Raw genomic sequence first — 26,891 nt, 5'->3', positions numbered from 1 at the left:
ATAAGACTCTTCTCTCTCTGCTCAGGATTCAGAGTTGTTGGTGGTGACTGTGCTGGATGTGAATGACAACAGGCCCATCTTCAGCCAATCAAGCTACAGGGGCGAGATCAGTGAAAACTCACCCACAGGTAGTGTTTTCTCTAACCACATCCTGACTCTTAGAAATGAAGCTCATGAAGGGCCAAGAAGAAAAGCTCTTTAATCTCATTCATAAGACAACTATGTTGATTGTCTTTGTGATGACAAAGGTTTTGAAGCAGAAGTTTGTTGCACTGTGAATACATTGTGTAACTTTCAGGGACCCACATTATATTAAGTGGCCTTAACTACTTTTTTTTTTTTTTAAAACTACATGTAATTACATCTGTATTTAATTTCTGTAATTACATTTATAATTACACTGTTGACCCATACTTTACACCTTAACCCACCCTTAAACTTACCCATACCTCCAACCCTCTCCCTAACCTTACCCCTATCCCACCTCTATAGCAGCAAAAGTGTTTTACAATACAATATGAACACAAAAAGTACATTGTACTTATTTTTTTATGTAAGTACATAGTAGTAAAGGCCACCTAATATAAAGTGGGACCACTCTCAGAATTCAGAATAAAATAGCATTTATTAATCAAAATAGCAAAAATGGCTTCTTCTGAAATCTTCAGATTACTGACATTTTGTGTTAACGTCGAATTATCGCTCACAATTACAATTACAATAGTGACTAACAGTGCATTCAGACTAACAATTTTTACCTATCATATAAATATAATAATCTAATATAAATCTGTAACACATAAATGAGCAGTATTACTTATTTTATATGTGAAGATATTAATCAACAAGTTTATTAGTTACTTAGAAGTCTTAAAGGTATAAGCATGTCTACAGAAGACAAACTTTATTCAGCACAATTCCCTTCAGTGTTGATTCATTTCAGTAAAAGTGTCAATGCTGCAGTTCATCAGTTATGAAACTAATTAGATTGAGCAATAAAGCTGCTCTACACAAAACATTAGTGTCATTATTCAGCTCGGAAAACAATGCAGTCAAAGTGATAATATTTTCTTAATATTAATTGTATTTTAAACCCCAACTGTGTAAGACAAAGGTAACAGTAGCAAAGAGCCCATTCTCCTCCAGGTGACCTCAGTAGAGAAAAAATCTCCTATGCTGTAAATGGTGGTAAACGGTGTGATTTAGAATTCCAGGAGATAACATAAGTCTGACATTAAAATAAGAATGAATAAAAAACTAAATGATACTCTCTTGTGGGCCACAGAAGTTGTGACTAATATAACATACTGAGGTGAAATAAATACAGGATGAAAAGTGATGGTCATGACTCATTTAACATTAGATCAAATCTGAACCTCTGAAGCCAAATCTCTGAACCTTTCTCTCTCTCTCTTTGTCTTTCTGTCTGTCCATTAGGCACCACTGTGTTGATTCTAAACGGCCCAGTTCTAGCAGAGGACAAAGACATTGGGGAGAATGCGGTGGTGAGGTATCGCCTCCTGGGAACTAGAGTGGACCTCTTCTCCATAGACTCCCGCACAGGTCTGAAGTTGAGCACAGATGCTAAAGATTATGTCTGTTTTGTTTTCATGGTTTCCAAAATTAAAGGCCTCAAAGAGATTTTAAAAACGTTAAATGTCTTCAAGAGATAATATCAAGAGGCTAATATTCAATTGAATCAACATTGATGTGATATTTTCAGAGGTTTTTTTTTCTGTTAGTACAATCCATTGTTTTGTTCCATTCTGTTCTGTTTTGTGCTTTGTTCTGTTTTGTGTTTTGTTTTGTTCTGTTCTGTTTTGTGTTTTGTTTTGTTTTGTTCTGTTGTTCGTTGGTAGAAAAACATATAAACTCAAGCCATTTGTAAAGGCAGTATTGCTATGTCAGGTTGGTCAGGATGCTCTATATTATAGTTTGCACTATTTCGTTTACTTATAGTTGTCTGTGTATATTAAATCAAGAAAATATTTTAACATCACATGAATTTAACCTTTAAGCTTTTTGGAAAGTTGGTCTTAAATTAGTATTTTTATTTTCAGTAATTTAAAGATCTTAGATTTAATTCCTTTAAATATGCTGACACTTTTATATCTGTGGTGTCAGTTATACAAGATAACCATCCTCCCACCTTTATACACCCACAGAGTTCCGCGTAATCAAGCACTACTCCCGCTCATGACACGTTCTCTTCCCCACCCCCTCTCTCTGTGTCTCTAGGGGTGGTATCAGTGCGTGGGGGTGCTGTGCTGGACCGGGAGGCCTTCTCTGTGCCGTGGGTGGAGCTGTTTCTGCTTGGGGAGGATGTGGGAGGTTTAAACAGCACCGTTCCACTCACAATCACCATCCTCGACATAAATGACAACCCACCTGTCTTCAATCCATCCAGTTTCACTGTACACCTGCCAGAAAACAGCCCCACAGGTGAGAGCTACAGTATCAACCTGGTGGAGGTAGATGAACTGGTAGAAAAACTACTTTAATCTGGTTTGTTGGTCCCCATTGCAGAGAGTGCAAAGTATTTTTTTGAGTATTTTTTATTTACAAATGTATTATTTCTCACTGTGTGTGTGTGTGTGTGTGTGTGTGTGTATCTACATTGTGTAAATAAATATTACATGGAAAAAAACTGAAATCAGAAATACTAAATAAAACAAGTTTCATTTGAATTAAAAAAATTGTAAATCTAACAATGTATCATTGTGTGTATTTTCAGGTGTGGTAGTCACGCAGTTGTCGGCGAGTGATGCTGATGGCGGCTCTAACGGTTGGCTACAGTATCGGTTAGACAGCGGCGCTCAGGACCGTTTCATTGTTGACGCTCTCTCTGGTGCCGTCGTGGTCGGCAATGCTACACTTGACCGAGAGGAGCGTAGCTCGTACCGTCTAGTTGTCATAGCAACTGACCGAGGCACACCCTCTCTCTCAGGAACGGCGACGTTAACTGTTGTTCTGGATGATGTCAATGACTCCCGTCCTCGTTTCATACGGCCTGTGCAGACTATCAGCGTTAACGAGTCAACACCGCCAGGAGAGGTCGTAGCTACACTCACTGCCGAGGACCCTGATCTACGACCCCGTCTGGAGTATTACATAATTTCTGTGGAAGCAAAGGATGATGGGAATAATCCGGTGGATGGGCTGCAGCAGTCGTTTGGAATTGACTTTCACACAGGTGAGCAATTATGTCTCTCTGCAGAAGTTGCACTTTTAGCCCTCTGAGACGTCACATGTAGCTCTTAATTTGTAATTCAACAACTAAACACTATAGGTTTTTATTACAAATCAGATTTCTATAGAGAAAATGAATGTGATTTTCATGTTCTGTCATCTTGTGCTGATATTTGTGTCCAACTTTATTCTTAGGTGCTGTGTTTGTACGAAACCCCTTGAACCGAGAGTTGGTTAACACTTTTGAGATCATCGTTTCAGTGCATGACAATGCCAGTGATGTTATTGACATGTCTGTCAGTGTACCCAACGGTAAGAAAGATCTTTCTGTCTACTTACTTCTTTCTGTCCCTTCTGTTTTCATTTGTTCATCTATTTAATTTACTCACCCTCAAGTCATCCGAGATGCAGATGAGTTTGTTTCTTCATTGGAACAGATATGGAGATGTTTGCCATTCCATCACTTGCTCATCAATGAATCCTCTGGAGTGAATGGGTGCCGTCAGAATGAGAGTCTAAACATCTGATAAAATAATCACAATAATCCACAAGTAGTGCACAGAGCTCCAGTACATTCATCAATGTCTTGTGAAGTGAAAAGCTGGTTTATTACAAATACGCTTGTGGATTACTTACAGTGGATTATTGTTCAGAGCATCCGTTTAAACTAAACATTCTTACAGCACCTATTCCTTGCAGAGGATCCACTGGTGAGCAAGAGATGTAAATTCTGCATTTCTCCAAATCTGTTCCGCTGAATAAACAATATCATCTTTATCTACAAATGCAACTGTTACTTTAAGATAGATCACATTGTAATCTTATTCTTTTATTGCATCTACTAAAAAGACCAGTACTTACTGTCCACACCAGGCTTATTAACTGGTTTGACCAGAAACCCATGCCTGTAACCTACTTCCAGTTTGTCAGGTTTTCCTTCCTATGATTTAGTTTTTCTTGACCAGCACTAAATCAGCCTGGGCAGTGGGTGGTTGGGGGTTTGTTTCCTTTCCTCTTTCTGAGGAAATCAACTAGTTACGTTTTTTTTATTTCTCCCCACAGCCAAATTAACCATCAACGTGCTGGATGTGAATGACAACGCTCCTCGTTTTCGCCCTTTCGGGGTAGCGAACTTCACCGAGAGGATTCTGGAGGGCGCTGTGTCTGGTACCACACTGCTGTCGGTGACGGCTGTGGATCCTGATAAAGGGCCAAATGGACAGATCATCTACCAGCTCCTACACCTGCCCCGTGGAGACTACATAAGACTTGAAGACCCTTCTACAGGTTACACACATGAATATATATTCTCGTTTCTACAACATTGCTATCAGTGGTCCCTAAATGATTGAAGCTTGAAAAATGGGTGGTTTAATTCCATCTCTAAACTCCATGGTGTGTGTCTTTCTAAATCACTATCCACAGGTAAAATTATGGCCAATCGGACTGTGGATTATGAACAAGTGCAGTGGTTGAATTTCACAGTGCGTGCTCAGGATCACGGCATGCCTCCTCGCTTTGCTGAACTTCCTGTGTATTTGCGTATTGTTGATGTCAACGACAACAACCCAGTTTTTCAGCAACCTTTATATCAGGTAAATCAGAACAAACCAAAGAGCATCAGGATACTGTGCAGGTTGAATGCTTTTCTTTCCTTCTAAATTCAGGAAGAATGTTAATACTGATGGAGGAAAATAGAGGTGTAAAGCTGATATAGTGGTGTCAAAGTTTGACACTTTGGTGAAAATGTTTCTGTGTTGCTTTTTGCTTATTCAATGTAAAATCTTAATGACAAATAGTCTGAATTTTAAGCATGACAAATGAATATTTATATGATTATTTAGTTAATGTGTCATAATGCATTTTAATGCCAAAGTTTTCAAAATCAGTTGCAATATTGATGTTTTCAGTGCTGCTTTAGGCTTTTCACGTTTTCCACTAAACAGTGCAATATTGATCAAAAATAAGAAATGTTTCTTGAGAGCCAACTATTTGAATGACGCTGAAGACTGGAGTAATGATGCTGAAAATTCAACTTTGCATCACAGGAATAAATTACATTTTAAATATATATTTTAACAGTTATGTTAAATTGTAATAATGTTTCACAATATTAAAAATCGAACAAATTCAGCCTTGGTGAGCATAAAGTAAGAGACTTGAACCAAAGATTTTCTGTATGTTTTTCTGTATGTGTTTGCAGAAGTCCATTTTTGAGGATGTTGCACTCAGCACCATTATTGTAAGTGTGAGTGCGACAGATGCAGACTCCGGTCTGTTCTCTGTCATTGAATATGGACTAGTGGATGGAGAGGGCAAGTTCGGCATCACACCCACTACGGTGAGTGGGTTGGTGTGAAAGCTAAAGACAATAAGAATAAGACAATAAGAAATGCCATTTATAAAGTCATTTATATGCAATGTTGATGTCCTGTGTTATCAGGGTGACATCTACATCCTGTCTGCACTGGACAGAGAGACCAAGGACCGTTACACTCTCACAGCCTATGCCAGGGACAACCCCGGAGGCAGCCCCAACAACCGCAGAGAAAACTCCGTCCAGGTACACATTAGCTGAGTGTGAATTTCAACCATTTTATTACCTCAGAAATAATTTGATACACATCACTTTATAACTAAATATTAAAGTTTGTAGGCAAACTTTACGTTGGCTTGAAAAAGCCTAGCCCGCAAGTTTGAACATTTTTAATGGCTTTCAGTTTTTAGCTCATTTTAAGTAGTTTAAAAGTTTTGAAGGCTATACAATCTATCAGAAAAAAATGATTGATAAATAAATAAGAAATAGTAAACTAGAATGTTGCTATGATTAAAAAGTTACTAGCATGTTGCTAGCGTGTTTCCAGCATAATTAGAATGTCTCTAGCATTTTGCTGGCATTATTAGCAAGTATCTAGCAAGTTAGTAGCATGTTGTAAGCATGTTTATATCATGTTTCCAGCATGATTAGCAGTTTACTAGCATGTTGTTCAAATTAATAGCAAGCGACTAGCATGTCGCTATCATGTTGTAAGCATGATTAGCAAGTGACTAGCATGTCATTACCATGATTAGCAAGTGATGAGCATGCTGTTAGCATGATTAGCAAGTTACAGGCATGTTGTTAGCATTATTAGCAAGTTATTATCATGTTGTTAGCATGTTTAGCAAGTTACTAGAATGTTGTAAGCATGTTTCTATGCTAATCCAGCTAAAACCAATTGACCTGCTAAAAAAGTGGCCAAAACCACTTTAAAACCAGCTTGTTAAACCAGCCAAAGCAGCCAATCAGCTTAGGCTGGTTTTAGCTATATTTTCAGTAGGGAGTTTTATTGTCTAAAAAAATTTCACCCCTTCAATGAAAGTCGGATTTTAAGTGGTTTTGATAGTCTGGTTTATGAAAACTGTAAGCCGGATCAGTTAGAAAAGATATAGCGACCCAAGTCAGACCAGTCTGAAGGTCTGACCTGAGCTTGGCAGGTGTAGCTTCAAAAGTTTAGAAGGAGATACTATTTAAAATTTGGTCTCAGAAGAAGAAGAAGAAGTTTCAATCGGATTTCAGTAAGTTGCCCTTTACAAGCCAACTTAAAGGGATACTCCACCCCACAATGAATGATTTTGTCACAATGATTTTGTCATTAATTACAATCTCTGTTCGTCTTTGGAACACAATTTAAGATATTTTGGATGAAAACCGGGAGGCATGTGGCGGTTCCATTGATTGCCAAGTAAATTACACTGTCAAGGTCCAGAAAAGTATGAAAGACAATGTCAGAATAATCCATCTGCCATCAGTGTTTCAACCGTAACGTTACGAAGCGACAACAATATTTTTTTGTACGAGAAGAAAACAAAAATAATTCTGCAAACTGCGTACACTGTTCTGTGTCAGCCGCGATATGAGGATACATTTTCTACATGTATTTACGCTTTGATTTGAAAGAAAACAGCACATCCTTGTGTCACGGTGGACACAGAAGAGTGTACGCAGTTTGCATTCAGCAGATATTCTCCAAAATGGCACTATGGTGATGTGTTGAGACAGAGGAGACAAATTGTTGAATAAAGTCGTTATTTTATTGTTTTCTTCTCATACAAAAAAATATTCTTGTCGTGCTCCGGCTCGTTCAGACACAAGCAGATGAACTTGTGTCATCATTTTATCTCACTTTGAAATCAATGTTCAAACAACCTGTTCTGCAAAATAAAGACCGGTTGACCACAGGAAGAAAACCAAACATGGATAAAATGATTTGAGCAAGAGACCGTGACGCATTCAAGGCGGAGCCGTCTTCACTTCCAGTTCCTGTTTAAGGAGGATATGAAGAGAGCATCAGCTTTGCAAATGAGGTTTCACAAGAGATGAAGTGTTTGTGAGGCCAAATGTTCAGCTTGCACTTCCTCTTTTCACACTGTTTTGTTATGAGGAAGTGGGAAGTTATAGAAGCAAAACAAGCAGAAAATTAAAATACAATCAGCTGATGCAATTTTAAATGCCAGCTTGGCATAATATTCATAAATTCCAGATGTGAGTAAAATGCAAATACAAATCAGCTTTGATGAGTTCAGCTGGGCAGTCTGCATCGTCATGATGTGTTTTAAATTGAATTGTTGGTTTGCTGTGTTCCCAACCAGTGATAAATATCTTGTACATGTTTGCATTTTCTTGCACAGAAAGTTTCAGTTTCATGTGAACAGTTTTGCGTGAGCTGACCTCAAAAACTTGGAAAAAACAAACAAGCGAAAAAGCCTTCCGCTACTCCACCTTAACACCTCTGTATCAGATCTCTAAACTCCGTCTCTCTCTCTGTGTCTCTCAGGTGCAGTTGACAGTGATGGATGTAAATGATTTCCGCCCACGTTTCTCAGAGAGAGTCTACACCTCTAGTATGTTTGAGAACGAGCCGGTTGGTACATCAGTGATCACAATGAAGGCCCTTGACCTCGATGAGGGGGAGAATGCATTACTTACCTACACTCTACAGGGTCCCGGAGCGGGTAAATCACACACACAGACACACGCATGTTTTTTTTTGTGAAAAGTGGGGACATCCCATAGGTGTAATAGTTTTTATACTGTACAAACTGTATATTCTATCGCCCTTCACCAACCCTACACCTAACCCTAACCCTCACAGGAAACTTTGTGCATTTTTACTTTCTCAAAAAAACTCATTCTGTATGTTTTATAAGCGTTTTGAAAAATGGGGACATGGGTTCTGTCCTCATAAGTCACCCTCTCCTTGTAAAACCTGTGTCATACCCATGTCATTAAACAAAGTTGTGTCCTGATATGTCACAAAAACAAGAGCACATACACACACACACAGATACAGATATACAGAAATATACAGAAATACAGATTTATTTTAATTTCATAGCACTTTAAATCTACTTTCTTAAATTTGAATTGCTGTTCACCATTCTGTTTACAACCTTGATTTAAAATCGGGAAATTAATTAGAAATTAAAGACATTGTCAATTTCCTTTCCATGTACAGTTTGATAAACCCACATAGTTGGATGATGTTGCTGATGTCTCCTCCTCTCTCTTTTACAGATGCGTTTTCTCTGGATCCTGACACCGGGCTGATTCGCTCCCTGCGGTTACTGCAGAGTTTTGAGAGGTTTAATCTGACCGTGGTGGCGACCGATCATGGCAGAACGCCACTCTGGGGAACCGCCAGTCTTCAGATCACTGTCATAGATGTCAATGATAACAGGCCGGTCTTTGTGCGGCCTGCCAATGGCACTATCATGCACATACTTGAGGTGTGAGGCAGTGAAAATCCAAGCGCTCATTTTTATTAATAAATTATATATATTGAATGCAGGCTTTCTCACTCATCCTACAAATTACAACTCAACCGCTTCGATGTGTTCTCAGTTATCCCACAACACTCTTTTTTTGTCTTCCTCATTGTCGTTCTTACTTCACATGTCCTTTATGGGAGTATCCATTACATGTAGCTGTCTAGTTGCATGCTGAAACATGCAGTAGAGATCGAGTGTTTGCTTGTGTGGTCTTCTGACAGCCAGAGTGAAAAGATCGTGTTGCAGATCTTTGTGATCATTGTGAAGTTCTTTATTCCATCGCTCTGAGAAGTGATGAAATTCACCCCTGTGATTCAGAGAGATGTTAACCATAGTGTCGTAGCGGACAGTATTCTGAGAACTTTGTGCAAACTTTTTAAATTCCATTTGCAGCAAGGACGGTCTTCAAAACCTTTGAAATGCCTTTGATTAGAGTCAAAAGCACTAAATGGCACAAAAATAAAATCAAATAAGAGATTCTCTGTAAAATAAAAAATAACTCTCTAAAATAAGAGATTCTGACTAAAATCTCTCACATGGACAAATGAACAGGGGTGAGTACTCACCATTCAAAGCTTTGAGGTCTGTCAAATTTGATACCCCATACCTGGGGTGTGAGAGCTTGGATGACCTGTTTTGTTCAGAGTCAGACATCATGAATGAGTGACCATCCGGTCATGTTTTGTGTGTGTTCTTGCAGGAACAGCCTCCTGGGCTGGTGGTGTATGAAGTGTTCGCCACAGACGAGGATGAGGGGGTGAACGGAGAAGTCCGGTACAGCTTCCTGCAGACTGGAGCAGGAAATAGAGACTGGGAGAACTTCCATATTGATGCAGTGACCGGAGTGATCACCACTGCGGTTAAACTGGACAGAGAGAAACAAGCCCTGTACAGTGTGAGTCACTCTTTCTAACCAGACACAAAGACAAATGAAAACAGCCGAAAACCTTGGTGCAATGACAACTGAAATCTCTGTATTGGTGTGCAGCTGGTTGTGGTGGCGTATGACCTCGGGCAGCCCGTCCCGTATGAGACCATGCAGCCGCTGCAGGTGGCTCTGTCTGACATCGACGACAATGAACCTGTTTTTCTTAAACCTCCGGTAATGTTTTGAGCTTTTGTTTTTAAAAATCAGACACATCACTCTATTTTGAAACTTCAAAAAATTCAACATTTTTCATTTGATTTACAATTTCGCTTTGGATAAAAGCGTTTGCTAAATGCATTAATGTAAATGTATTGTGAAACAAAGCAAATCATGCAATGCAATGAAGTGATGACAGATAATAAATAAACATTCCTCGAAAGCCTGATGAATTGTATCACACTTTAACATACTTCAAAAAAACAAAAACAAATGATGAGTGGATAATCAAGTTACTTCAGTTTAGTAAACGTTTGTCTTTAATATTACCATCAATATAAAAGTTATTCTTACGTTTCCTTTTTTTGCAGCAGACATGTATGTGGACATTTGTAGAAAAAAAAAAATTGCTAATGAAAAAAGTATAAACTATTGTCAAATGACAGAAGCCATGTAGTAATCAGGTTTTTCAGCAAAGTTTTAATCATGTTGCTGTTTTAGAGGCCTTATACATTTTCATATCAAATATGATAAAGAAGGCTTTATGGGGTTGAGGACTTCTACATCATGAAATGTGATGCTTGAAAAATTCCGCATCACTTATTGCTTAATTCTGTGTGTTGCGTGTATTTCAGAGAGGAAGTTTGCCATATCAGCCTCTGTCGGTGCCTGAGCACTCGTCTCCTGGGACTGTTGTGGGCAATGTGACTGGTGCAGTGGACGCGGACGAGGGCTCTAACGCTATCGTCTACTATTTCATTGCAGGTGCGGACACAGTGTTAAACAGCAAAAATGAACCCCTATATATGCATTTGCATCATTATACCAAGCTTATCCAATGTTAGGCTCCGTTCAGCTCTTACAAAAGGAGTTTGACTTTGAATTTAATGTGAATTGTAATTGGATGTTTCCTTAATAATCATCTGGCAGTAATCTCTCTGCTGAACATATTCATGAAAGAATTGAATTTCATATGTGAACAAACAAACACTCTTGATCAACTATTGTAGGTCAGGACTCTTTCTTCATAGAAAATTTCCACCTACATTTACAAATGCATCACTCGGTTTGCACAATTTTGTTGCATCAGCAGAAGATGGTGAAACCCAGATTTCTGAGAAACTTTGAAATTCCCTTGTAAACTTGGCCGAACAATGGTAGTATTTCATGCATGGCAAGTGTAAATGTTTTATTAAATGCATTACTGATGTTCTTTTCTAGGAGGCGATACCGAGGGAAACTTTGGTATGAGTGCGGCCGGGGTGTTACAGGTCAAAAAAGATCTGGATCGGGAAGAAATCCCAGTGTATTCCATCATTGTTAAAGCTTCCAGTAACCGAAACTGGTCTCCTCGGAGAGGTCAAAGGTCACAGCGGGCCCAAGTGCTTGATCCAAGCCGTGACCCTACATTACAGGAAGTAAGAATCTTCCTTGAGGACATCAACGACCAGTCTCCGAGATTCACAAAGATGGAGTACACTGCAGGTAACAGATTTATTTGATTTATTTTTATTTCAGCTTTTGAACCCTGTTTTAAGGTTAATTCTGGGGCTTCATTTACTTTGCCTCTAATATTATTTATTTATTTGGTCTTTAAAGCTATCTACAGTAGCACCATTATCAGCTCAAAACTGAGCTTTTCTTCTGCTTGCAAATTGTAAACTCTTTGGTCTTCTACTTAAGCTACTTCAGCTTCTACTTCTACTTTTTGCTCCTTATCTAAAATTGATTAGATTAGATTTTTCAAACTCTGTCATCTTCATTCAGAGTAGTAAAATTTAATTAAATTAAATTTCAACTAAAATAAAAGTTATAATCTCATGTAGAAGTAGCATAAATAAGTATGAAGACAAGGTAAAAATTTGCCAAGATAGTTTAGTGCGACCATCATATAACAAAATGAAAAATAAAATAAAATTGTTATTAGTGCTGTCAAATAATTGCGATTAATTGCATCCAAAATAAACGTTTTTGTCTACATAATATATGTGTGTGTATTGTGTATATTTATAATGTATATATAAATTAACCTGTATTTACATGTATGTATTTATATTCATTTAATTTATATCATATATAAATATATTTAATAAATAAACGTAACATATTTTTCTGATATATACATGTATGTGTGTATTTATAAGTACATAATAAATCTACTAAGTACACACACACGTAAACAAAAACATTGATTTGGGATGCGATTAATCACGATGAATCATTTGACAACACTATAATTTATTATATTAATTATTTTTTATATTAATTTCTTAATATGTATATATATATATATATATATATATATATATATATATATATATATATATATATATATATATATCAGATTTTTTTTTTATTATTGCTTTAAAATTAGATTTTTTTTACTTGTTACATGTCTCTTTCTCTCTCTCTCTCTCTCTCTCTCTCTCTCTCTGTCTGTCAGGTGTGGCTGCGGATGCTAAAGTGGGCTCTGATCTGATCCGGGTTCAAGCGATTGATAATGACATTGGCAACAACAGTCTTGTTCTGTATCACATTCTGTCCATCCGCTACATCAAACTGCATTACAATGACTCTGAAGACATGGGCAACGTCTTCATCATCGGTCTGTGCGCATCACACACTCTTAAACTCCCTGTTTAAATGTCTATTTATTATTTTTAGTGACTCTTCTTTCTTTTCAGGTGAGACTGATGGAATCATCCGAACGTTTGACCTGTTTATGGCATATGATCTGGGTTATTTTGTGGTGGAGGTTCTGGCGAGAGATCTGGCAGGACACAGTGACGTGAGTCTAGTGGGCATTTACATTCTGAGAGACGACCAGCGGGTGAAAATCGTCATTAATGAGATACCGGAGCGTGTCCGGCTGTTTCAGGAGGAGTTTATAAACCTGCTCTCAAACATCACAGGAGCCATAGTTAACACTGATGATGTACAGGTACATGTGTGTTTGTGCTGCCTTTTTAAATATCATTAAACATTAGATTACAGTCCTTGTACAAAGCCCCTGTACAAAGTTAGATCAGTATTATATCTCCTGTCATAACCATGCAATTGAATAAATCAGATATTTCTTTCCCATAGTTTCATGTGGATAAAAAGGGAAGAGTGAACTTTGCTCAAACCGATGTCCTGATTCATGTAGTCAACAAGCAGACCAACCGTATTCTAGATGTGGAGAGGTAAGAGGTATATACAGTACAGGACCACACATGACCTACATGTCAAATCGGTGTTTCTTTAACTCTACTGGTTGCTTTTTCATCTACACAGATAATTGAACATAAAAATATTGATTATTGCATATGTGACCCTGGACCACAACAACAGTCTTAAGTCCCCCCCCCCCCCCCAAAAAAAAATAATAATAATAAAACAAAATAAAAAACACTGTATGGGTCAAAATTAAACATTTTTATTTTATGCCAAAAATCATTAGGATATTGAGTAAAGATCATGTTCCTACCATAAATATATAAAAACTTAATTTTTGATTAGTAATATGTATCGCTAAGAACTTCATCTGGACAACTTCAAAGGTGACTTTCTCAATATTCCAATTTTTTTGGACCCTCAGGTTCCAGATATTCAAATAGTTGTATCTCGGCCAAATATTGTCCGATCCTAATAAACCATACATCGATGGAAGCTTATTTATTCAGTTGTTATATTATGTATAAATCTCACTTTCGAAATAAAAAAATCGACACTTAAGACCAGTGGTCCAGGGTCACATCCACAGTTGCTTTGATCCATTGAGGAAGATTGATTGATTCACTGAATTGGTTTTCAGGGTGATTCAGATGATCGATGAGAACAAGGAGCAGTTGAGGAATCTGTTTAGAAACTACAACGTTCTGGATGTTCAGCCTGCTGTGACCGCTCGTGCACCTGATGACCTCAGCACCTTACAGGTATGTGTGTTTGTGTACAGTGTATTTCTTGTATTAAAAATATTTTGTATACAGCATGAATGCCTATTTATCTCTTTCAGATGGCCATTATCATCTTAGCAGTTTTACTCTTCCTTGCTGCCATGTTGTTTATCCTGATGAACTGGTATTACCGCTCAGTGTGAGTACTTTCATTAGAGGATCTAATGAAGCATTAGTGTCTTGTGGAAAGAAGCAGCACAGCTAATCATGTTCTGTCGCTTGTCATGTTCAATGCAAAACCAGGTATGCGAGGTTCTGAGGTTTTTCTTGTTTTTAACAGGCACAAAAGGAAGCTGAAGGCAATTGTTGCTGGCTCCACAGGTAAGCTGCTGGGAATGTCCCATCCCTGCGATTGGAGGAAGCTGAGACTAATTCTCACACAAGCTGAAGTTTAACAATCATGGCTTTGTGTTTGTTGTCATGGTAAAAGCGGGTTTGCTTTTTCTCTCTCTACTTGCAGGAAATCAAGGCTTGATGGATATCCTGGATATGCCCAACACAAACAAGTACACATTTGAAGGGTGAGTGAGCAATACAATGGTGTTGTTGATATGAACCTTTATGTTTATGTGTTAACAGAGCTCCAGATTGCTAAAATAATCACACACGTGACAAAACTTAACTTACTCTTAATATATGAGATATGATCAAAATGCAATGTTGGTTATTATCTAGAATAGACTGAATTGTAAGGTTTAACTGATTGTGATCTCAGTGCTTCTCTTTCTCTGTTTGTGTGTTTATAGAGCAAATCCAGTGTGGCTAGATCCTTTCTGCAGGAATCTGGAGTTAGCAGCACAGGCAGAGCATGAGGACGACCTTCCTGAAGACTTAAGTGACATTGCTGACCTCTGGAACAGCCCGGCTCGCACACACGTAATAAACTCACAAAACACTGACAGAATTATGCCGTGGTGCATGTATTGTTATCACAAGAACCTAGACCTTCTCTTTGTCTTTTCCTGCTTTTGTAGGGTACTTAAGTGTCATCTTCACTTTATAGGGTACTAAATAAATATCTTGTCTTCTGTAGGGTACATTTGGACATGAGCCTCAGGCCTCTAAACCGGAAGATGACCGATATCTACGAGCTGCAATTCAGGAGTATGACAACATCGCCAAACTTGGACAAATCATGAGAGAGGGGCCAATCAAGGTGAGAACATTAGCTATAAATCTGACATTAGAGCTCCTGATGAATTTGTCAAAGACTGGAGAACATAAACAGGCAAACCATAAAATCTTTGAACGCACAAGCAGAAGATGGGATCATCATAGAGCTTCAGTACTTTTTTAGGCCTGATTCCTAGACTCAAATCCAAACTTGAACATATTTCAAATGTATTTTCAGTTTTTGGTGTTATTTTGTCCAAACCAAGACTTAAACTCGGAGCCGATATAATATAATGTGGAGTGAGATCATTTTCTTAAATGAGGCGAAATATCAGAATCGTGCTGTAGGATTCAGCTCATAAGACACCACATGACCAATGCTGCCATCCAATCAGGGCTCGCTGCTCAATGTGGTTCTGGATGACTACCTGAGACTCAAAAAGCTGTTTGCTGCCCGCATGGTCACCAAGTCAACCAGCCACGGTGACCAGTCATCAGTCACAGAGGTGGGCAATATGACAGGGTGCTGTGTTTGCTCTTCCTCTACACCCCTTTTCCTCACTGCTGGCTGACTATGTCTCCACCCTGTCCTATCAGTAGAATCCTGATGCTCAGAGTCATGTGACCCTGCTGATGTTTCCCAGGCTGGTTCACAGCCTGCTCACTGCTCTTCACTGCTTCACAGATGTGTTTGCTGCTCTCTCTTGGTGTTTCCTCTAAAACTGCTGTCAAATTCTAAGATTTTGTGTTGTTAATGTTTATTTTTCACCTTCTCTTTCTTACATTGTCTTTCTTACATGTTTCAATCCATGTCAATCATCCCATCACTCCATCTATCCTTTCTTCTGTCCAACCATCATGCATCCATTTATTCACCCATGCATCTACCAATCCCAAATTCCATGCATCCATCAATAATTGAATTTGTCAATAAATGCATCCATTCATCACTGTATGCATCATTCCTTTAATTCATCCAACATGCATCCATCTGATTGATAACTCCATCCCACCATCCATGCATTCATCACTCCATCATTGCATCCATCAATCCTTCTATCCACCATTCATGCATCCATCTACCAATCCATAAATGTATCTGACCATCCATAATACCATTCATCAACCAAACTGTTAATTCCTCCACCCGTTTACCCATTCATCCATGCATCTATCCATCCTTGCATCCAACAACTATTGCATCCGTCCATAATTCCATCTCACCATACATCCATCATTGCATCCTTCCACAAATTCATAATTCATCAATCAATATTTGCATATGTCCTTAATTACATCCTACAAATGTGCATCCATGACTCCAACATTCCATTCATCTAATTATCATTGTATCCTACATTCCTGCATTGTATTCATCCACCAATCCATTCATACATCCACCCACCCACCCAACCATCCATCCATCCATCCATCCATCCATCCATCCATCCATCCATCCATTCATTCATCTTTGCATCAATTCCATTAAATCATTAAATCATCATTTTATCCATCCATCCATCCATCCATTCATGTTCTCTTCTCCCAGCTGATCCAAAGTGACCTGGAAGAAGATGATGATGAGCGCGTTGGTGTTGGAGGACGAGGAACCCTTCGCTTTAAGCACAAACTACCGATCGAGCTCAGGGGTCCTGACGGGGTGCATGCAGTTCACGGCAGCACAGGCACTCTGTTGACCTCTGACCTCAACAGCCTGCCTGAAGATGACCAGCGTGCTCTGGCACGCTCCCTTGAAGCATTGCACGCAGATGGCGGACTGTATGCCGAACGCAACGCCCGAACAGAGTCTGCAAAATCCACACCTTTGCACAGAAACAAGGGCAGCGACACTCTGTCTGAGAGTCCCTTAGAGATCACAGAATTATGACTAGCCGAGGCCTCGCTGGTCTGAGAAAAATACAACATGCATGGCACTCCTGGCTCTTTGTTTTCAACAGAAAATCTCTTCTGCAATGTGGAGAAGAGTTCAGGTTTGTAAGGGCTAGGTGTGAGGAAGGTGTGTAGATGAGTGTGTGGGCCTGGAACGCCCAAATCAAGGGTGGCTCATCTTGTCAGGGCTATTTCAAGAGTATGAGACTGTTGCTACACACACTCAATCTACACAATGGGTAACGAATGCACTCTCAGACCAGTGGAAGGCCAAATACGGACACTAGTTTTTATTTATTTAGTTTAGCTTTTTCATATTTCGATAAGACACCAGGGAATAACATGGTGATGTATGTGTATAATGAACTGTTGAACTGCTTAGGAGAGTGTATCTCCAGGGGCTTTTCACACCGCAATTAACCCTGGGTTAAGCAACATTTTACACTTGGAAATTGAAAAAGGTTTAACTCTGGGTTCTGAAGCTAAGACAGAGTTAGCAGCAGTATTTTTGCAGTGCCATGGTTATATAGTGTGAAACTGTGCAGTGCTAGTAAATGTTGATGTGTGTAGATACTGACAACCAGTCAACTGACAAATATTCATGCACTTCGTATGGCTGCAGGAAGGATGTTTTTTAGTAGAGGGGGAAGACGTGGCCTAGTAGTTAGAGAGTTTGACTCCTAACCCTGAGGTTGTGGGTTCTTGAGCAAGGCACCGGACCCCCAACTGCTCCTCGAGCGCCGCAGCATAAACGGCTGCCCACTGCTCCGGGTGTGTGTTCACTTCTCTGTGTGTGCACTTCGGATGGGTTAAATGCCGCACAAATTCTGAGTATGGGTCACCATACTTGGCTTTATGTTACATCACTTTTTTTTTTTTGAATAATCATTGTTTAAAAGTATTGAACAGTGATGGTAAACATGTTATCTGGAGAGATTATGAAACAGTATTATTTTTGTATGTATATTTTTTTCCTATAGTGTTTAAATTCACAAAGCATGATTCCAAAAATACTGTTTTCATGCAGGCGATCCAAACAGTTGCAATGTTTGCCATTGATCAAAAAATGGCCCCGAACACACCATTTAGTTGAAGCTGCCGTGTATTCTCAAACTTCAGATGACTGACTTCTAGCAGTCGCTACTGCTATAATATTATTGTGGTACCCATAGTTCACACGTGTTTTCACAAACCAACCAACCAACCCTGGGTTAAAAGGTAAGTGTGAAAAGTCCATCTGATATAAAGAAACGATCATAAGAAAATATAATGTACTGCAAGCTGCTGTGTGCTGATGTCTTTACAGTGAGATTTAAGACATTACTAAAATGAACTCGATCTATAAAAATTGTAAACTATCTGAAAAAATGTGGAAGACTGCATTCAGGAAAATGGACTGAAAGGCGTTCCATGGACCAATGGGGAAAGCCAGTTAGCAGACTAAACACTGTTTCCACTGGACTTACTGAGGTTTGTCTGGTCAACTAACAAAACGTTTCATTTTTGCTTGAACTGAGGGATTTATGTGTGTCATGTGTTTTAATAAAAAAAAAATGGCAGTGATACTAATGCTTGAAAGGTTCCTGAGATACCATAGCTCAATTTTAACTTAAAAAAATAAAAACCGAAAAAGAAAAGTCAACGTTAAATTATAAAAGTAATTGACAGACCACTGCGACCTAAGAGGGAAATATCATGTCTTTATTTTTTTTTACTTTTTGATATATAAAAATAAAGATTACAAAAGATATTTTTGTAAAAGAAAAACACTGATTTACCAAACTGTGTTGAGTATAAATAGTTCTATTTATTAAGTGGATTTATTTTTCAACATTATATACCGGATTATTTTAATGGTGTGTTGTAAGGCATTATTATTTTTATATTCCCCTTTTTTGTAAAGTTGCTTTTTTTGGTCATTATTGTCTGGTAACCAGCATTCAGGCTGCAGATGAAAAATATGTGGCTACTGTTTGTGCAACGGTTTGCCTGAAGTGCCTGTAAATGATAAAATATTGACCAAAGCAAGTCATGAAGACAGCATTCCTCGATATATTGAAGCCCAGCAACAGGATATTAATAAAGTACCGTGACCCTCATGATATAGCTACACACCGCAGACACTCAAAATGAAATATCTCAAAAGTCCTGTTACTTATTGAATGGTGTATTAATACCAAACTGGAAACATTAACAGTTAAACAATTCTGATAGCAATTTAAATAAAATTAAAAAAAAATGCTGCAGTCAAAAGGTATTTTTTGGTAGACTATACTGAGCCCAAAGTTGTCCTAAATAAAAGGGAGAACAAAATTAGTTTTGTATCGTTTTAAATGCTCCTGTGAATACAAAGATTTTTCTGCCATCTAGAGGCATTTATACTGGTAGGCTAGAAATCCTTTATGTTTGTAAAATGTAAGTGCATGTACACTTAAGTGCATGTAAGATGCTTAGAGCCTCATTTTTTTAAATATAAGCATTATAGAACCATTATGTAAATTGTCACTAAATTTAATTTGGTAATTTACGCAATAATTGTTTATGAATTATTAAAGAACTTTGTTTCGGCCCCACGGTATTTAAGAAAGACTGCAAACTGCAGTTCAGCCACATCAAACTTTATTGACTTTGAAAAAGGACTTCCATCAGTTTCACTTGTTTATGACACACTAGAGCAAGTCAGTGAACTGAGCAGAAAGAGCCAACAATATATGATTGGTTGAGAAGGATGGCCTGTGATTGGTGGATATCACAGTCATATCAAATTGGGTTTTGATTCGTTCTTCTGACCGGACCTGCATTACGTGGCACGTGACGTGGAGCTGGTCAAACTCGAAGGGGCACCAGTCAGAGGCATTTTCTTCAGCGTTCGGTTAAGCTACAGAAGATAAAGGTACAATCAAAGTGTGACAACATAGATGTTTAATTCAAAAATAGATCAATACACCGTAATTGGGCAAGGGGGAATAAATGTACATAATATATATTATTCAATAATTCACTGTATATGAATTATTCTTACCTCCTCAAACTTGTGGATCTGTCGGATAAAGAAATCTCCATAGCGACGTGCAACCTTGGTGTCTGCAATATGGATCATATCCTGCAGGAAGACCGAGTAAATTCATCTTTAGAGTGACACACAAAGGCATCTCACCACTAAAACTAAATATATATAGCCTATTAAACAATGAATTAATTTTTAATTAAGTGGTAGCCCTATATTTAATCTCATAACAAAGTGTTCAATTAGGCAGACCTAGACAGGAACTCCACACACACACACACACACACACACACACACACCTTGTCGATGTAGAAGTCGACCTCAGACGCAGACTGAAACTCTCCGTCCAGAGCAGAGATGCCGCTGGTCCACACCAGGTTCTTCATCTTGTGTTTGAAGACCAGCAGCTGGATGCGAAACTCCTGCTCGGACATGTCCAGGAACCCAGCCAGTTTGGCCACGGGCATAGTGGTGTAGAGCTTCAGGAAACTGAGAGAGACGCACAGAGACAGTTACGAACAATCTAATAACCAATGCTTCTACACATGCTGTGGGAAGAGAAGATTCAGCCATCAGCTGGGCTGGCTGGTTGTTAATAGGCAGATTAAAAGGTGTGGAAAAAAAACGTTAAAAAAAAAAAAGGTAATTTTTTTTTTTTGTATTTGCTAAAAGAAAATCTCACAGTCTCACAGCATCCCCCCACCACCCCTTCTCCACACTTCTAGTCCTAAACCACTTACATAGGGTAGGGGGGAGTACTCTGGGTTCGAGCCCTCCCTCCGGACAGCACGCCAAATACGCATTAAACTTTACCCTCCCAATTGTATGTAAGTGTGAACTCGTGAAACTGGTGTTGTACCTGCGGATGGTGGAGAGCTGCGCCTGCTGCTGCACTTCCTCTGCAAACACCTTGAGCTGCTGCTGGAATGGTTCTTTGTGGTAATTTGGATTAACATTGTCATAATTTGGAACTACGGGTGACAGGAACTTGGGGCAGGCAAAACTGAACAACTCCTCAAACACCTGAAGATCTCTGAAAAAGAGAAATCCCCCCATTATTTAGATATATATATATATATATTTATTTATATACAGGAATAAATTAAATGTTATCTTATTTATATGCTTAAATTGTAATATTTTACAACATTAATGTTTTAGTGTATTTTCTTCAAATAAATGAGCAGAAGAGGCTCCTACCACGGTGGTACCTCCAGTACATATATAACTTCGGTGCATAATGTGTGTGTTCTCACCCTTTCTGCATGCGGAGCATCTTGTCTCCGTATTTCTCGCGCAGCTGTGTGTGGATGCTCTCGTCGATGCGCATGGGGTACATGGTGAGAGCGATGGCCAGAAGCCCGTGCATCTGCTCGTTCTGTTTATTAATCTGAACAACGCACAATACACAATGTAGATTAAGCATCACACCATTATGACAAACCAATAGAAAATACACCAGAAAGAAACGCATACAATCTAGGAACATTAATACACTAATTACAGCAGGTTTTGCATAATTTAATAATTACAAATACAGTAATGTGTGCATTTTTTTAATTTTGCATGTAATTAGCATTTTCCTTGTTACTGTAATAGAGTAATAGTGCATTTAACAGCAAAAGAAAAAATAAATATACTATACAAATAAAATAAATACTTTTACATTTAAAAGCACTGACCATCTCATATTTGTAGGTGGTTCTCTGGAACATGTTTCTGGTCCTCTGGATGTACAGCAGAATGTTGGCGAAGACACGAATGGCGTCCTGATAGCGTCTCATCATCAGATATGCGAAACCCACATAATAATATGTGGTGATCTGACACTCGGGCACACGTGAATACATGCTCTGAAAAACACAAATAACCAGATCTGATTATGAACATATGCTGTCACACAAACACAACTCTTTTGTTGGTCTTGAGACAATCGTACTCAGTGACAATAGTGGGACATTGTATGACCTTCTTGTTGAGCTCGATGTTCTCCAGGACTTTGATGGCCTGATAGTAATCGCCCAGCAGAGAGTGAAGCCTCAGCAATCCCACCAGACTGAAATAACCCAACATCTTATAGAGAGAGTGACGGCCGTATTCTCCAGCCACGGACTCTGGGTCCCCTGTGACAAAAACACCAGCGTCACACTGACATCTGGATTAGATAATCATGAAAGACCGTACATGAGGGCTGGTTTCCGTCCTTCACCTCCGCTGGTGTACACCTCCAGCTGACCGTTGATGTTGCTCTTGTCCACCAGAGAGTGAAGGACATTCAGCACGCTGTGAACGTTCCAGATCTTGGGATTACTCCTCAGGAACTCGATCTCCTCCTCTGATTTCTTGGCCGTCTTACAGCGATACTGACTGAACGACTGGAACTACAGAACGGAGCGCGAGAGAGTTCAGCACCTGAGATTCTGCTGGGTCATTTCATTAGAAATCATAAGATAGATGAATAAATGTATTCACTTCTTTATGAACACATCAGTAACACAGAAGGTGCCACAAAGAGTCTCCTCAACTAGCAAGATACTCTTACCTGGTAAATGAACTCATCGATGATGTCCCATAACCACTGGTTAGGGAGCTCCAGAGGTGCTGGTCCATCGGCATCTGACAACATTAAAAATAATAAATCATTTGCTGTTGACAATCCATCAAACTTACTTAAATTGACTACTTGTCAGGGGGATCTTAAACACAAAAACCCTTTCATTTTTATTATTATTATTTTACAATTATAAATGTTTTTTTAATACAATTTATTTACAATTATTTATTATTATTTATAAGTTTTCTTAAGACCAAAGCTGCATGTATTTGATCACAAATACTATAAACAATAATACTGTGAAATATTATTACAATTCCAAAGTACTGCTTTAAATAGTAATGTATTTTCAAATGTAATTTATTCCTGTGATGCAAAGCTGAATTTTTAGCATCATTACTCCAGTCTTCAGTGTCACATGACCCAACAAAACAATTATTTGCTGCTCAAAAAATACATATCAATGTTGAATTCAGCTGGTTAATAGTTTGTGGAACCTGTGAATTTATTTTTTTAAAGAAATCTTTTTATAATCCAAAATTTTGAATAGTAGTGATATGGAAAACAGCATATACTTTGACATTTTTTAATTATAATATAAGGAATTATCAAATAATTACATCATTTAAAATTAATAATTCATAAAAAAATAGATATATTATCTATGTGTATATATATATATATATATATATATATATATATATATATATATATATATATATATTCATATTTTTACTCAGAAAAGGCTCAAATTGTTTAGGATATTGCAAAATAATACAGTAAAGATCCAGATAGAACAGTTATACATAAATACATACATATACAAATATATATATATATATATATACAAATATATATATATATATATATATATATATATATATATATATATATATATATATAAACACTTCACAAACATTTAAACTATTGCCCATCAAATGTAAATGATGAGATTGCACTCACTGAGAATGTAGTTGAAGAGGTTGCAATAATTGTAGTAGGACTCAAACCTCTGGTCCAGAGTCGGACCTCCCTGTACGTGAGAAAAAGTCTCATTATTGACAGCCATGAGCTGACAATCCATCTAGGGGGCTACAAACATACAAAGACTTTTCTTGGCATTCAGAGAGCCAGATGAGCAAACACACTCACGCTGACTTTGGCGTAGATGTGCCTGTAGTACAGCTCCTTGTAGAGGATCAAGAAAACCGCATCTGTTACAGACCAAACAACATGCTCATGTCAGCGATGAAAACTTCAATTCAGAGCTTTTGATACCTAAACGCTGCAAAAACGGGATTCACTCACCGTTACCAACCAGGGTAGCGATGGCTTCTGCCTCTGGCCATGGAGACGTCTTAAAGAAGCGTTCGGTGAGCTTGTTCCAGCTAAAATGAAATAAAAGATTAGTCAACATTTCCAGGCCCTGGAACCCAGTCTGTAACCGTAGGACTGCGCACCTGTTCTCATAAACATCCTGGATCTCGTAGATCTTCTGCTCAATGCTCTCGCTGGTCACGCGGTTGGCCTGCAGCTCATAAACCTTCTGATCGATCAGGTCTGAGATGGTTTTATGAAAATACTGCAGGAAGTTCTTGATGACCTCAGGGATCACATGATACGTCTGCTGGTGCTCATACTGACGTTCAAATGCCAGATCAGCTTTAGGGTCACCTGCAGAACACACACTTTATACTGTATTCCTTCAAACCCCTTAATAGCACACATCTACTCACTGATCTATGTAGAGGCTATTCAATCTATTCAGAAGCTATGTTGGGATGGTAAATATCTGACTATAAATTTTATACATATACAATGTAAAAGTTCAAAAGTTTGTGACCAATAAAGCTTTTTTGTGTGTTTTAAAGAAGTCTCTTCTGCTCTTCATGGCTGCATTTATTTGACCAAAAAAAAAAGTGTTATATTTTAAAATATTATTACCATTTTACAATAACAGTTTTCTAATTTATTATATAATTCATTTCTGAGATCAAAGCTGAATTTTCAGCATCATTTCTTCAGTCTTCAGTGTCACATAATCCTTCAGAAATCATTCTAATATGCTTTAAATAATTTAATGATTTAATATCAATATTTGAAACAGTCGTGCTGCTTAACATTTTTGGGACCTGTGATACTTTTTTTTCAGGATTACTTTATGAATAAAGTAAAAAAGAATAGGCTTTATTTAAAACATACATCTTTTCTGACAATGTAAGTCTTTATTTGCACTTTTTTAACACATCCTTGCTGAAAAAAAAAAAAAAGAATGTTTACACGGTCGTGTATATTGTTACAAAATATTTCTTTTCTCAATACTTTTCATTCATCAAATTATCCTGAAAAAAACTAATCGCAAAAAATATCAATAAGCAGCACAACTGTTTCAAATATTGCAATTAAATCACCATATTCGAATGATTTCTGAAGGATTATGAGACAGTAATGATGCTGAAAAATTCAACTGTGCAAATTGCAATAATATTTTACAACATTACAGTTTCTTTTCTGTATTTTTAATCAAATAAATGCAGATATGAAGAGCATAAGACTTCTTTATAAATAAATAAATAAATAATAAAAAATAAATAAATATTACTGATCCCAAAATTTTGAAAGGCAGTGTACACACACACAAAAACAAAGTATTGATCTGTTCTGCAGCAGAAGCAGACACTCACCGGTATGGTAGTCATAATCAGTGGGGTAGCTGTAAGGGTCACACTGTAAACAAAAACACGGAGTTAACAATGATCAGTCTGACATATGAACAGTTTATGCAAATGTTAGCCTACAAGTGTGTCCTGCAAATGCAGGATGGCTTTTGTATTGACAAAGGCAATGAAAATGATGCTACACTGATTAACATCAACACACGCTACACTTGAGTCTCACACACACGAGCTCGTGACACTACAGGCACGCGCACTCACCTCTTCATCTTCTATCGGGAAAGACATGATGAATGTTTAGTCCTCTAGTTGGTGTTTAAAGCGTTGATAAATGCTTCATAAACCACACAACTGCCACAAAGCACGCGCGGAGGAGAGAAAGGATGTCCACGGCATGGACTTCCGGTGACGCAGACGAAGCGCACAAAGGATTGTGGGGCAGTGACGGAATCATTTGGCTGAATTTGAGATGCTGGCATTCTGTTACTACATAAAACTTAATTCAGACGCACTGCATTAAGCACACAAATCAAAACATCTGATTGGTACATCCTGATGAGCGAAGATAATTTATTTGAATTATTTGTATTGTTGTATTTATTCATTTTTAAAACCAGCAACTTTATACTGAAACAGACATATACATAATCAAACAAGACAAATTAAATAAAGAATAGGAAATTAAATAGCATAAAATTAATTATTACATTAATAAATCGAGAAAAAATGTTTTATTTATTAAGTAACAGAAATTCAAGGTATTTATTGTGAAATATTTCGAAATTTGGTAAAGTTTTTAGAGATCTGTTCTCATGTAAAAAGTAATTTCCCCAGGATAATAATTATTGTAATACTAATCACTAAATAACATGTTAATTTTTTGTCTCATAAATATTCAAATATCACATTTTCCTTTTTTTCCCATTTAATTCAGATAAATTGTCAAATTTAGGAAATCCTCCCAGATTTACAATTTACAATCTAATAATAAACAGACACATAATAATCCCTAAGACTGTATAACAACAACAAAATAATGATACTAACTTAAATATTCATTAAATTCAAAACTAATAAATTATTAAAGCTTTTGATGATGATGCTTATTATTATTATTATTATTATTATTATTATTATTATTATTATTATTATTATTATTATTATTCCTGTATATTGCCATTTTACCAGCTAGTTTTCTGGTGAATGTTCTGATATTGAGCTGCATCTCCACATGTGTCCTGTAGATGGCGCCAATGTTCCTATAACTGCGGCTTCACATCTGCCCATCAGACTCACTGGAACTGGATATCAATATAGGATGATGAAGAGCTGAATTCAGTGAGTGAACTCATGCTTCACTGAGCACGAGAGGCAAAAACAGAAAGTGTGCCCTTTGAATGAACAGTCCCCTGAAACCCCACATGTGCAGTTTTGTCTCTGCACTCGTGTGAATGGCTGCTGTTATGAGTTTCAATAACTGCTGCCATATGTCTACTTATTTGGCTTGAAGAGAATTGGAGAAATGCGATTCGAAGTGTTTGTTTTGAACTACTTTAAGCAATTCTGGCATGTAAGTGCAAACAAGCCAAAGAGACACGCACAATGCGATACCAGAGGAATTTTAGTGATG

The 26,891-nt window shown here is 37.7% G+C and overlaps 2 protein-coding genes across 2 annotated transcripts; one reads left to right on the top strand and one right to left on the bottom strand.

Moving 5' to 3' along the window:
* The first annotated feature begins 164 nt into the window (after positions 1–164).
* Positions 165–18,917, top strand: LOC128026540 (cadherin-23). Its single transcript, XM_052613797.1, has 26 exons — positions 165–262; positions 1,385–1,563; positions 2,239–2,442; positions 2,735–3,193; positions 3,385–3,501; positions 4,252–4,476; positions 4,615–4,784; positions 5,393–5,530; positions 5,633–5,752; positions 8,007–8,184; positions 8,747–8,958; positions 9,701–9,895; positions 9,989–10,102; positions 10,720–10,849; positions 11,306–11,569; positions 12,528–12,689; positions 12,769–13,025; positions 13,172–13,269; positions 13,881–14,001; positions 14,082–14,161; positions 14,303–14,343; positions 14,483–14,543; positions 14,769–14,898; positions 15,056–15,178; positions 15,531–15,641; positions 16,685–18,917. The coding sequence occupies exons 1-26, from the start codon at positions 165–167 to the stop codon at positions 17,021–17,023; spliced, it is 4,326 nt and encodes a 1,441-aa protein (XP_052469757.1). The 3' UTR covers positions 17,024–18,917.
* Positions 18,918–19,627: 710 nt separating this feature from the next.
* LOC128025935 (eukaryotic translation initiation factor 3 subunit L) lies at positions 19,628–25,695 on the bottom strand. Its single transcript, XM_052612557.1, has 15 exons — positions 25,523–25,695; positions 25,271–25,313; positions 24,047–24,260; positions 23,895–23,974; positions 23,739–23,800; positions 23,550–23,619; positions 22,575–22,648; positions 22,242–22,413; positions 22,001–22,155; positions 21,715–21,885; positions 21,289–21,422; positions 20,892–21,065; positions 20,332–20,521; positions 20,048–20,128; positions 19,628–19,903 (listed from the first exon to the last, which is right to left on the bottom strand). The coding sequence occupies exons 1-15, from the start codon at positions 25,547–25,549 to the stop codon at positions 19,826–19,828; spliced, it is 1,725 nt and encodes a 574-aa protein (XP_052468517.1). The 5' UTR covers positions 25,550–25,695; the 3' UTR covers positions 19,628–19,825.
* Between the last annotated feature and the right edge of the window lie 1,196 nt (positions 25,696–26,891).

Source organism: Carassius gibelio, chromosome A13 (assembly GCF_023724105.1).
Source record: "Carassius gibelio isolate Cgi1373 ecotype wild population from Czech Republic chromosome A13, carGib1.2-hapl.c, whole genome shotgun sequence".
NCBI classification, from domain to species: Eukaryota; Metazoa; Chordata; class Actinopteri; order Cypriniformes; family Cyprinidae; genus Carassius; species Carassius gibelio.
The sequence above is the reverse complement of the archived record's forward strand: the minus strand, read 5'-3'. Positions and strand labels throughout refer to the sequence as shown.